The sequence below is a fragment of the Manacus vitellinus genome, unplaced genomic scaffold (genome assembly GCF_001715985.3).
Source record: "Manacus vitellinus isolate BGI_N305 unplaced genomic scaffold, ASM171598v3 scaffold_16_pilon, whole genome shotgun sequence".
Classification (NCBI taxonomy): Eukaryota; Metazoa; Chordata; class Aves; order Passeriformes; family Pipridae; genus Manacus; species Manacus vitellinus.
The window spans coordinates 10,253,874-10,267,151 of NW_021939189.1; the positions used below are offsets into that span (position 1 = coordinate 10,253,874).

The window sequence follows — 13,278 nt, forward strand, 5'->3', positions numbered from 1 at the left end:
CATATTCCTAAATGAACTACCTAAATAATTTTGAAAAACTTGGCTGTACTAACTGTTAAAAGACACTCAACATATGTGACTGTATGGCTGGAATCTGGAAGAAAGGCAGCTATGTTAAGTTTCTGTAAATGAGCAGATTGAAGTTTTTATTTACACTTGAAGTTTCGGGTCTTGAAATGTTTAGTTATGGTCTTTTGTTTGCTAGAGATGGGGGTATATTTTTAATGGGGAATTTCAACACCTCATAATTAGTTTTCAGAATTTATGTTTTCTGAGAAATGGCTATTCCCAAAATTGTACTTTGAGGAAATTGTCTTCCAGTTATTTCATTTCAGACTAAATATATTGATTTTTTTACATTATTTTATGATACATAAGTAATGTTTTCAGAGGAGGCGGATGGAAAAAGCATATGCAGTGCTTTACTGAGATGTCATAATATAGTTTGTCTCGCTTTTAGAACTTCTGTGGTCAGATGATACTTTGTACTGATCAAATTGTACTGATCAAATTGTTCTGTATCTTTTTTCACAACTTAGAAGGTCTCCTGTTTGTGCTGAGATTAATCATATTAAAAGGCAGATCAAGAAAGGTTCAAAATACAGATCTGTGAGACATTCTGTACAGGATGCTGCAGAAGTTGTTTGAAACATACTCTGAAAGCTTGCAATGATCAGGAGAGTGGAAAAAACCCCAAAACCAAAACACAAAGTGAGACCTCCTTAGTGAAAGCAGAAATGAAAAAAAATTCCTGCCTTAATCCTGTGGTCGAGGATGGTGAAAACTCTGTGTGGTATATAGTTATTACTAACCCAGTAAGAAGTTCTCATTCAAGTTTTTAATGTAGTATTTACTTTTAAAATGATAAGATTTACACTTCTGATCACACTTGAAAGTAAAGATATGAGTATTTACCTTTGTACTACACAAATAATGACTGTATTTTCTGAGGCTTTCGTTGTTCTGATAGACCTTTAAATAAAAAGCAAATAATTTAAATTTTTTTAAGTTCACATTTCAGAAATCATGACTTTACAGACTGTTCACACAGTACTTTTCTTAAAATGTCTCTTTTAACTCATTTAACAACAAAACAAAAATCAAATCCCGAGCCTGCTACTAAGAAAGGAGAATAAATTCAGCCATATCTGAGACTCCACGAACATAAGATTATTCTAAAACTCAAATGTTATCAGTGGGGGAACAGCAAAAATTCTCCACTCTGAAATGGCTTATAATGGACTTGTTTGAAGGACTTGGCCTCACTCATTTCAGGTGCATTTTCCTTTATTCTGGGACAGAATGGTAAACATGGGAGAAGAGGAACAGTGCTGATACCTAGAGTTTGCCTGACAAAGATCTTATCTAGTTCCTTCAGTTTAGCAAGAAGAGCCTTTGTCCCAGTGCCCTGGCCCCACCACACTCACCCAGGGTACATACCCTGACCCTGCCACCCCACCCCACAGCCTGTTATTCAGTCTAGACACATTCCCAAGGGGTATTTCACTGGAAAGAAGTCACTGAAGCAAGGCACCACTGCCTGTCAAGTCTCTGTGGAGAGACTCAGAAAGGCAAATCTTTTTCTCCTTTTTTCATACTTCACAGCAGCTTCTAAAAGTATTTTTGGAATCAGATTGCAACTTTGCTCTTCATAACATATTTTCAAATGTTGTAGGTATGGAAACACACACACCAAATGTTGCCTGTTTGCATCTGGGGTTGCTCAACAGCAAGTAACATTGCAAAAAAATCAGAACATTCATGAAGTGAATGTATTAATTGAATTGCTTGGTGATATATGCTATCTTTGCAGTTGATTTAGTGTGCAAACAAGGAACCAGGGATTTGGGAATAAAAAAAAACTAACAGAAGAAAACCAAACAAAAAACCCAACAGTTCACTATGGCCAGAAAATTTGTATGCTGTGGCTCCAAGCCAGATCGAGCTTCAGACACCCTAGCACACAACCAAAAATGCTGCTGCTATCAGATGTAAAGCACTGAGGTAATACTATTTGATGCTGTCAGTGCACACCTGTCCAGAAAAGTATATCAATGATCAATAGTTTATAAAAAGGTCATATAAAAGCAAAAAAACTTTGATGATGTGTTAACTATATTGCTAAGCGTTAATTGCACTGAAATGGTGCTTACCTGCATAACGCTTCTGCATCAAAGTGTCTGGAATGCCTATGGTCAATAATGATAATGTCATGGTGTTTATCTAGAAAGCTTTCTAGTGCAGACTGAGGTGTCCTGGCAATGTTACATCGAAATCCAGCTTTCTCACATGCCCAACGGAACCCATTACTCTGGTCGTCTTCCTCAGCAAACACTAAAAGTACCTGCGTTAAAGACAAACAGTGAAGAATTACAAACAATTCTTACATATACAGTATACAGAGTCTGTAACTTTTGCCTATTCTTAACATGTTTTTTAAAGCCACTTCCAAGGTTTAATCCTTAATTGGTTTTCAACAGAATTGCTTTCTACAGAGCACTGCTTTTTTATAATTGTCTGTATACAGAGGTGTTTCAAGTGGATAAAACAGTTTGCCAGAACCACGTATATCCACACGGGGAGAACAAGTTTGGAAAGTCTCTCTCTTGTCATTATCTACAAAGAGAGCTTAGGCAGCCAGCAGAGACTGGGTGCCTGTGTTTCAGACAGTGTACATGAACTAACAGCAAGTCCACTTCACTGAAACTGTCTCACATGCAACCATTTTCTTGGGGTTTATTTGTCTTGGATCATATTCTAGAAAAGGGAAAAAAAGGCCATGTTTCATCTTGTGTGAATCAGTACTCAGTGGTGCTTCCATAGCACGATGAAAAATGTGCTTTCCTTTTTATCTCATCCTAGTTCCCCAAAGTACTGGATGCTGCCCACTCTGTGGGGTTTCTGGAAATTACAGACAGGCTGGTCTAAATGAACTCAAGCCAGACTGAAATCATAAGTAGTACCTCTATATATGGAGTATGTCCCTGTGTGACTTCTACACAAAGCTTGCCATGGGATTTATATCACAGAAGGAGATTACCATAGTTGAAATCCAGAACTGGAAGTCAGATCTGTGAGCCAGTATTTGTTCTGTCCTAACTTGCTGTGTAATTGCCAATAACTAATCTCTCTGAGCCTTTTTAAAATCAATACAATACCTATATACTAAAAGTATGATAAAGCCCAATTCTTTAGAAATGTATTCCAAATTCTAGGATTTAAAACAGTAGAGAAGATAAAGTCTGCTAAGGAGGACTCTTACTGATACGATTGTGCTTTGCATCAGGATAATGTTTTGCAGACAAAACTTCTTTTGCCTAAAAGAATACAGCATGGCAGACTAAAGATCTGTGGTGTGTTGCTTTTGGGGGATCACTCAGTACATGCAGCCTTTCAGGAAAGATGGACAAATAAACCAGCATTTGGTCTATTGTCCCAAGACACCAATCTTTCAGTAACTTAATCAAGCCACACTTAAATATAAGCTTCAGTCAGACAATAATATGGAGCACACGTAACTCACACCATATCCTACTGCTGTTTATCTTCTGGATGATTTTAGGAACTCCAGTGCTAGTTATACTTTGGACCAGGTTGGTGAAGTGTCTACCAGTAAATCTTAACATTTCCATGTACTGCATATTTTTGTAAGACTAAAGGACTTTGTACTCGCTGAGTTCAGGTTCCTTTTATAGCAACCTGCAAAACTGTTCACTATATTTAGTGAAGTTAATTTACAACACTCCTTAAGAGGGGAAGAAAGGTTTTCAGCAATAGCACAAAAAGTCAGCAGATCTGAGCTGTATGATTGACTCTGGCACAAATGAGATGTTGCTCAACTTCTCCTTCCCTCACACCTGCCACCTATATCACCAGGATAAACCAGCAGCGCTTCAGAGTGGCCTATGACTGGGCAAAAGTGATAAAAGCATTAATAACAATACAGGAGGCAGAAATATTCAAGAAATGTTTCTTATTTACACTGGGGGAACAGCTGGATGAGGATGTTCTAAAATCTGATGCTGAATAACATTACTGTCTGTTTTGAAAATAGCTCAGGAAGATGTTGAACTGCAATTTTCGAAGACATTTTCACATTATTAGGTTCAGATGGCATTAACTGAGGAGTTTTCTAATTACTGACTGAAGAATATCTTGGATGATTAATGGTTCAGTATGCCTTGGGATATGGGAGAATTTTCAAAGGAAGTCCAAAGGAGTCATGTATCTGCAAACCTCATACCCACCCCAGACAAATAAGGGGACAACTGACATAAGACCTTTATTAATAAAGAGACAAAGGAGGATTAATTAATGCCAGTCAGCAATGAACAGCAAAAAAACAAGCTCACTTCATATCTTCTGTAATAATTTTGCAAGTTTTGTTGATGTTAGCAATAGTTCTGGTATAATAGACCTTGACAGGCTTAGTATCAGTTTGATGAGATTTTGATTAAGAATTGACTACCAGTAAAATACAAAATGAGGCACTCACTAAATTGATTACAAGATAACTGATAGCAAAGAATATATAGCTCTATTTTTATGAGCTGACTGATGGTTGGAGAAAACAGGCAGGGTTTTTAGGCTATCACATAGAATGTCAAGATAAAAATCTGTTATGTGCACATTATCACTTGATAAAAATGCTCTGTGAAGATCTCTGTACCCTGAAAAATTCCAGTCATAAATTTTAAGCTAACATCTGTGATGTTTTAGAAATCAAGACTTCAATTTGAACTGCTGTGTTACCTGAAGTTGATCTTGATGAAGTCTCATAGGGCCAAACTGCACATCTGTTACTGGTGCCTAAAAGGAATAAGAAGGGATCTTATTAATACATTACACTTAAGAAGAAAGAAAAATTATCTCTGTTAGAGAAGACATTTCTTATCTACTACTGTCTCAGGGATATATTGATACCATAATGATGCTGCTGCTTCATGAGAGTCTTACTCTGGTTTTGTAAATTTATATGCTAAGCTGCATTAACAGAAATCAACAAGCTAGTGCTTAATTATTTTTTAATTATTGTTATTTTAAACATAAAGTAATGGATTAGTCATGAAAGTCTGATAGACATTGTTATTTTTCTGTGTCCTCTGTATCAGTCCAACTGTTCTGGCAAAACATGGAAATGTTTAAAAATTCCATCTTTTAAAGTCCAAAAAAGCATTAAATCTCCAGGAGGAAGGCAAAAATATGTTATTCTGCCCTTAGAATTTCACATGGAACAGGTGCCCAAGGGTGCTAAAAAACCACAGTAATTTCATTTCTCCAACAGCATTTATCTACATTTTCTCCTTCCCACCCAGTGCCTCCAGAGATGGTTCCAGAACTCAGATATTTCTACTTGACAAAGCAATGCAGCTTTGCTTTGAAAAACCCTGCAAAAACACTGTCATATGTCATGCTTTCTACATGTCAGGGATTCTCACATCAGGTTCTGATCAAGTAACACAGTTCAGCATGAACTGAGCTGGGATCTTTCCCCCTCACATGTCCCTTCATGGAAAGGAGGGCAATGACAAGAAGTGCTGTTTATCACAGCTGCTTCTCTTTTATATCATTAATCATTAATTCAAGCTTGAATGACTCTTCAAGTGGTATAGGATAGACTTTCTAAAGTAGTTAAACACATAAATACAGAGGGAGACTGTAATAGGATTACACGGGGTTGGTTCTTTGGGAATTCCCACAAGGCAAATATCAGCACTTTCAACGTGCTTAAATATTTTTCACCTCTTGTCCCAGAAATGAAAACTAAAAAGCAGGAATAGCAATGTTCCCAATTCAAAATAGGAAACAGAGACCAATCAATGGTCCTTGGAGTCACATAAACTCTTCAAAAGTAACTGGACAAAGAAAGCAGAAGAAAACAATTTTTGCCAATGCAGTAAACGGAAGACATCTCTGGATTCAAATGTGCAAAGAAAAGAGCTGTTGAGCACAAAGGTGGCATTTTTACATTGTTCTTTTTCAATATTAAAACCACACTTGAAGATCAGATTTATTGCTTTACAGCCTGGAATTTTTCCATTAAGTAATTTTAAACAATCATCAGCACATCCCACAGAAAAACCTTTTAGAATTGCACGCTCCATTCTTTCTATGACCTTACTGCTCCACTGCTCAGCCCTCAGAGTTTCTCATATGTGATTTTACTTATTTATCAACTTGGAAGTCATCACTGCAACATTAAATAAGCAAGAAACATGAGTCAAGGAAAAATGGCAACCTAGTGCCTGCAAAAAAAAGCCAGGAACCAGTGTTTGTCTGTCTTGTTTAAGAGGGCCTTTAAGAGCTGATGTTAAAATGACATGGTGGGGTTTCAGATTTACTCAGTCATTCTGGTCAGATTGGGTTAGTTTAAACACTCTCCAGTCTTTTTTCTAATTTTGAGACTAAAAATTTCTCTTCAGTTGGAAAACTCGAGCTGCTTTATTCTCCCTTGTGGCCCATCATCCAATTACTCAAAATCCACACTAGAAAACAGCAAATACTTTTGCTGATAATGCACACAGCAGGAGGGAATCCATCTCTTTCCACCAGGGTTATTGGTTTTATAGCACTGACAGTAGTAACTACTCGTCTGAATCAGTAAATCAGCAGAGATGCCTGAAGGACATGGAGGGAGAACATGTAAGACATGCCTTTTTACAGTCACTTCTCTGTCCATAACTGTACTTCAAATCAAATCCTGACACATTTTTTTGTACACTCCAATTGCCAGCATAAACCAGCAAGTGTTTCCAGTGTCACTGAATGATGGGCCTGAGATGAACTTCACTGGCATCTGAGGGGATGCAAAACCCCATCTACCAGGCTAGTGTACACTTGGACTATCAGTCCCAGTCCAAGGGGAATTTTAACAGATGAGATAAAGCCAGTATTGTCAGTTACTGTTTCTCAGATGCTTTTAAAAAGTTTGTGAATGAATAGTCATCAAAGTATTTAAAGGACTGAGCCTGAAAACCACTTTTCTGCCAGAAATCTGAGGCTATTGCAGCACTGAAAGTACCTGTCTATACACCATTTAAGCTTAAATCACAAGAACTGCCCAATTGAGATAAATTGTCTTGTTATACATTAACTTGCTGTCCTGAGTAAAACAAAAACCCCTTCTGCATATCAGCTGGAAAATTCTGGTGAACTCCAGTTAATTCTTAATTCTGTTGAAATCTGTTCAAATAATTTGATTAATCATTTCAACTTTTTGTGTGCTGCTGGTAGCACTGAGAAGTAACATGGTGATTAAGTATTGTGTCAAAAATCAAGGCTTCAGCAAGGATTAGCAGAAACTCTCAACTATTGGTGAACTACATGAGCTTCAAAAATACCTCTAATGCTGCAAGCTTATAACAAAACCAAACCAGCCAAAGCTCACATATATAGTAACTGCACAAAAACATCTTTATTCAGTCACACCTTTTTCTATTTCTTCCTTGAAATTTCTTTCCTAGTTGAAAAACAAAAGCCTGAGTACATTTCCACATTGGCAGACACGACTTACACATGTGACAGCCTTCTAGGCAGGCACAGATTGGTAGGAAAGAGTATGAGAAGACAGAGGTAGAACTAGTTATAGATTCCTGGAATTGACTGTGATAGGGTTGGGTCTGTTGCCAAAGAGCTGCTGACGCAAACCTAAGTGTACAGCATATGTGACTGTGGCTACTTCAAATGCTTACACACAGCAATTGCAGCCCTTTTACATACTCTGACCCGCTGAACTACTGCTGGTAGCACTTATTTTCCCTCAAATTTGCCTGTCTGGTTTGAACACTGTAGTTTCTGTCCTATGGAACGAGTCCTGGCCCCGGCACAAAGCAAGATCCACCCCAAGGCAATGGCATCAGCCACATGTGATTGACAGCTGTCAGCGGGGAGGTCATCCACTGACTGCTGAGAGCAGCTCAAGACTCCCCAGAAATTATCTGTGTTGTAGTAGCCAAGTTGCAAACATTGAAATTTTTGATAGAAACAGTTCATGTTTCCAATGTCCTGAGAAAAGTGAATGTTTGGTAAATAAAAACAAGTGAAATAAGCTTTAAAAACACAGACCCAAACAACTGTGACTTATCTGATTAAAGTACAACAAACTCAGTGTTGACCTGATATAACCTGGTAAAGTACTTCTTGCTATGAGTCATTCTTCGTATTTTACCAGAACAGAGTCTACAGGAATGGGGTTTTTTTATTCTTCCTACAGCTAGAAAAACTTTAAATGAATTTGCTCAATGAATAAATGCAGAAAGAAATAAAGGGTGGATATAAAGACAGCTTGATTCACATGCTCCCTGCGGTGATAAACTGCTTGTCTGGTATGTGGGACACATCAAAGCAGCCCACAGGTCTTCTATTTGCTAGAGGTCTCATATCTTGGTTTTCTCCAAAATGTCTCTTACCATGACCAACTGGAGAGGAGAGCAAACCTCCTAAAATTTTGGGCAGAGTCAGCCCCCAAAAAATCCTCTGGCTATTAACTTCCATGCAATACTCCTGCTATGGAGGGGCAAACACATTCCATCTGGAGGCAGACCTTCTTAAGACACTTCTTTTTGTGGGATGTTTTAAAGCACGCCCAGCCCAGGGTAACCCTCTGCTGCAGCATCACCCATCAGGAGAAGGGCTGGCAGGGAGCTGTTGGCATCCTGAGGAATATTGTCTGAAATCCACAACTGTTCCATCGCTTCCCTTCTGCCACAGATGGCGCTGCACAGATGACGGGAGTGACTCTTCCTCTGGGCGTGGAATCACCGTGCACAGCCCTGGTCTCCTGCTGGTATCCCTCCCTAAAGTGCAGCTATGAGCACTTCTGCTCCTGCTGCTCTTCTCACCTTTCCCAGGTCAGCACTTGCAGGTGGAAATGAACAGCTTATTTCTTCTGCAACTGACTTGAACAAAGAGGTGACATAAACTTTTGCTGAATGGATTGCAGATGGAAACTGCTGCTGTGGGGTCAATATGAGCATTCAGCTCTCAGCAGAGAATTTCTGTCAGCAGGGTAACACTAAGTAACTGCCTCTTCAAATGAAGACTTCAACCTCACTATAATATATGGCACAGATAACTACAATGATTAGACATATTGACTTCATTGCTGGTCTTACTGGACTACAGTTCACAAAATTCATCATTTTACAGATCAATATTTTAAGGCATCACCAAAAATTCTTATCTAATTCTAAAATACATACTTAAATTTTCTACATATACTAGGTATGTGATACAGATCTGCCTGAGTTGACTCATCAATAAGATTTGACATGAATAAGATATGCTGGGAGCCACAGAACTGTTAGCATAAACTGAATACTGATAATTCTAAGAAAAACAGAGAGATTCGTTTTACAAAGGAAAAAATATGCTTTCTCTTAACTTGCCATTTTAAGCACAGATTTATCACCCCAGAAAATGAAAGCCCAAATTAACTCATAGATTTATACCATACCTTAAACTTTAATTGATTCAGGTTCTATTGCCTGAAGAAATTTGAATTTTGCATGATAATACACTTTCTTGGAAACCTTAGCTAAATCCTTCTGGATGCTGAAAGCTGGGAAATAACCCACCCCCTATAAACTGGTATGACAAGGTCCAGGATCTTGTCCACTCAGGTCATATCAGGGCGGTGCTCTGTCTCAACAGAGAAGGGCTTTGTGACTTGGTGTGGCTCTCATTTCTGGGTAATTAAAGTCTTCATATTCAGGATCAGGTTTTCAAAATTCACATTTTAATTTACTTACAGTAACCTTTATCACTTTCTGAAATATATGAATACTAATCCAATCTATGGTCATTTACCTATTTTTTTCTCTAAGGAAATCAATCTAAGTAGATCATTTAAGAGTTAGCTGCCTATATTCCATGTACTTTCTGCGAGACACTGAACATCACTGTTCACGTCTTCCTTGCAAACTTTGCTAGCACTCTGCTATTACAAACTCAGCTTTGGTACAAGTAACCTAAAATGCTGTCTGAGCAGATCTTCCAAACGGGCACAACTGTTTAGAACATAAAATGAATTATATAGTCGACAGATTGAATTCTGACCTGGTTAGCAACAGTGAAATTCAGAGTAATTCCACCAAATACAAAGAATACATCCTGGATTTACTTCGGTGTAAACAAACTGGGAGTCTGGCTCTATGCAGCTCCTTCTTTTGTTCTTTGGAGGCCACAACAATTTGAATAAAGAATAAGAGAGAATAAAGAGTCCAAGGTTTCTGCCTTTGCTTAACAGATTCAAGGACAAAGGTAAGCCTGGCTTTCAAAGACCGTATGCTGTATGGAGTCAGTTTATTCTTTGCCACAATATAAAGATATGAGTTTGGAAAAGCAATTAAAATTTACCAAAACCTCAACCTAGATGAAACCTGTTAATTCCAGCCCTTGATATTTTTTTCTATTCCTGTTTCATAAAAGATGTAGACAAATGTCACAGACTCTGAATTCACATAATGTAGCATTTTGACTCAGTGCTTTGATAAAATCTAGCATTTAGATTAGTCTAAATCATGTTCCCACTGATGCATTGCTCTCAACAAAACAATACAGATTTAGATCTATATTACAAGATACAGAACACCTGAGGTTTTATTCTGGTATCATTTTCCCTTTATCTATTTTCTCTTTCAGATTAATTCCTGGAAGAATTACTTACAGTGCTGCCATATAACGATACAGCAGACAGTAAGTGATGGGGTAGCATACCCTCTGTTTTTTTAATCTGTCTCTTAAGTTTTAGTACCTGCTGTGAACCAGTTTTACATAAATGAGAGCAAAACTCTGGCCTCTGATTCACATCATTAACAACACACAACTTGGACACCTTGAAGTTTTTGTGAGAACAGAAGTTTTATCGAGTGTAACGAGTCATCAGAGCTCTCACACCAATCAGGCTGCCAGCCCTTCAGCTACATGACCCACTCTCCTATTGCCCATGTCCTGACAACACCTCTACCACTCCCAAAATCCAGCCCCACTTCCACTGCTCAGCCTTGAGGCAAGTTTTGTGTTAGTCCAGGTCCTGAGGAAGCCACCAAGGAGATCTACAGAGATCTACAGCCTGGCGGGACAGGGACTGCTTCACTGGAGTGGCAGCACAGAGGGCTGAACACCAGGGCTAACCCAGCTCCATCAGGACTCTCCTGGGCATGGGGAGGACCCTGCTGATTTTTGGCTTACCACACATGCCAACCACTATTATATATGTTTGTTTGTTTGTTTGTTTGTTTGTATTCTGGGCCTGGTTCCCCATTGCATTTCCTCAGTGCCATTGCACTGCAGTAAGTGAAGCCAAGTTAGAACAGAACTGCAGCAACGCTGTTGGGAAATTGCACTCGCTGCCTTCTCACACACTTTAGACACAACCAAGAACTGCTTTGTACAGTTTATAAATTCTCCCCTTATTCTTTACAGGAAACTTTGGTTATCAAGCTGCAAGCACGGCGCATGCAAAAGTAAATCATTCTGTTCCGTTGGAAATAATTAACGATGTTGGCCCAAAGTGACTTGTATTATTATCTGCAGTGCCGTAAGGCCTCGGTGGCCTCTGGCCCAGACGAGTGTCCCACTGTGGTCACACTGTACAGTGACAGTAGAAAAAGTCCAGTCAGCAGTCCCTGCCACTAGTAAAGGTCAGAACTTTTACACAGAACATGCTGATAATTTGGGGGACTTTCCTGGCTGCTGATAGGGTACTGAAGTGATAAAATAAATGTCATTATCTCTTAGCATTGCTATGGAACTATTACACAGATCTGCAAACTTGAAAAGGGAGGAAATGGTTGCTGGTTCCATTTTTAAATTCAGAGGAACTGAGGCACTGCGGGAGAAAGACAGTCCCAGCACCCCAGGCACCGATAATATCGGGACCACTGGATAATGGGTGGTACCTGGAAAACCCTCACTTATTTCTGAAATTCAAAATGATGTTGCTGATAATTCAAACACAAGTTATATCACATCTTGGTAACCACAGCATTATTGTAGGTTTCTAAGGTAAGCAGACACAACTCCAGCAAAGCAACTCTCCAAATCCCACAGTGTACTTCCACAAGAGTCCTCACTCTCAGTGAACCACACACCCAAAAGGGACAGAATGTATCACAGACAAGTCAGAAGAAGAAAGCCATTTACTTGTTAATCCACACTGACTTTTTCTGTCCAATGAGAACAAAGTTGAATGGAAACCAGTCCTCATATCAAAAGCCATTCAAGTCCAGCAGGTTATATTTCCTGCAGCATCTTCCAAATTCAGAGATCCCTTTTAGACCTGTATGTTATGCACAAGTACATAGCACTTGAAATTTCTATTCCTCTGTTTAGAGGAGAAAAAATGTGAATTATACACTCCACAACAACTCTGGAAATGTGAATAACCTTAATACTGATCTGTGCCTCATGGTCATCATTTTACCAAATGTTATTATGACCAGCTAGCACAGAATTTAAAATGCCCTAAGTCTTCACAATCTTAAGATTTTAGATGGCTCACTGGGGTCTTCATTAAGGTCCTCACTTTCTGACTGAAAGTTTTTGCAAGAACTTCTCCATTCAGGCCAAATATTCACAGAACTTTGGAGGCTGAGAGGTCTCCCCATGTGGAATCCCTGGGTTGCTCACTATAGTCAAATATTTCTGTGTGGTGAGGGCATGCTGTGAAGCATCTGTAGTTATATCCTGCACTAAGAGAAAAACAGTGGCTTAAATGATCTGGCTTGTACTTTAGAAGAATTTTTTAAACCCTATAATAATGGTTTTCTATACATAGATTGCAGCAATGGATGTCTTTATCAACACAAAAAAAAAAGTACTATGAACATTTTCAGCTGTTCAAACAGGAATAGAATGTGCAACATGCAGAAACTGAATTGTTTCAGATAAAAAAAGAGTTCATCTTTAAGGCACTAGCACCTAATTCAAGGGTCAGATGGAACACCCTGCACTTCAGAGCAAACGTCCCCCGAAGTCAGGCATCCTTGGTATTTTGGGGTTACGTGCAAATAAGGGCTGTGATTGCCTCTGCGTACCATGGTACCTCATGGGCAGCTGAACAGCACATCTGTGTGGATATTACCACTCTGAGTTTAAGCAGCTCTTCCCTTGTACTACTCCAGCAAATCTGAAACTGCTCTGCTTCCCCCTTGGCAATCAGGACCAGCCACATTCTACCTCACAAAATCCTTTAATGGCAGCCACATAAAAACAATGTGCCTAGCAATTCCCAGAAGGTTGAGAGACCTACTTCCTTTCCACTTTTCCCCCCAGCTG

The 13,278-nt window shown here is 39.0% G+C and overlaps 1 protein-coding gene across 2 annotated transcripts in view; it reads right to left on the minus strand.

Moving 5' to 3' along the window:
- The window catches only part of PDE8A (phosphodiesterase 8A), a 143,046-nt gene that overhangs the window by 28,942 nt on the left and 100,826 nt on the right, over positions 1-13,278 (minus strand). For both annotated transcript variants that reach the window (XM_018069706.3, XM_018069705.3), the window contains exons 2-4: positions 4,753-4,809; positions 2,154-2,344; positions 916-972 (exon numbers count right to left, since the gene is read on the minus strand). In XM_018069706.3, the coding sequence (XP_017925195.1) occupies positions 916-972; positions 2,154-2,344; positions 4,753-4,809 (305 nt within the window). The remainder of the gene's footprint in view (positions 1-915; positions 973-2,153; positions 2,345-4,752; positions 4,810-13,278) is intronic.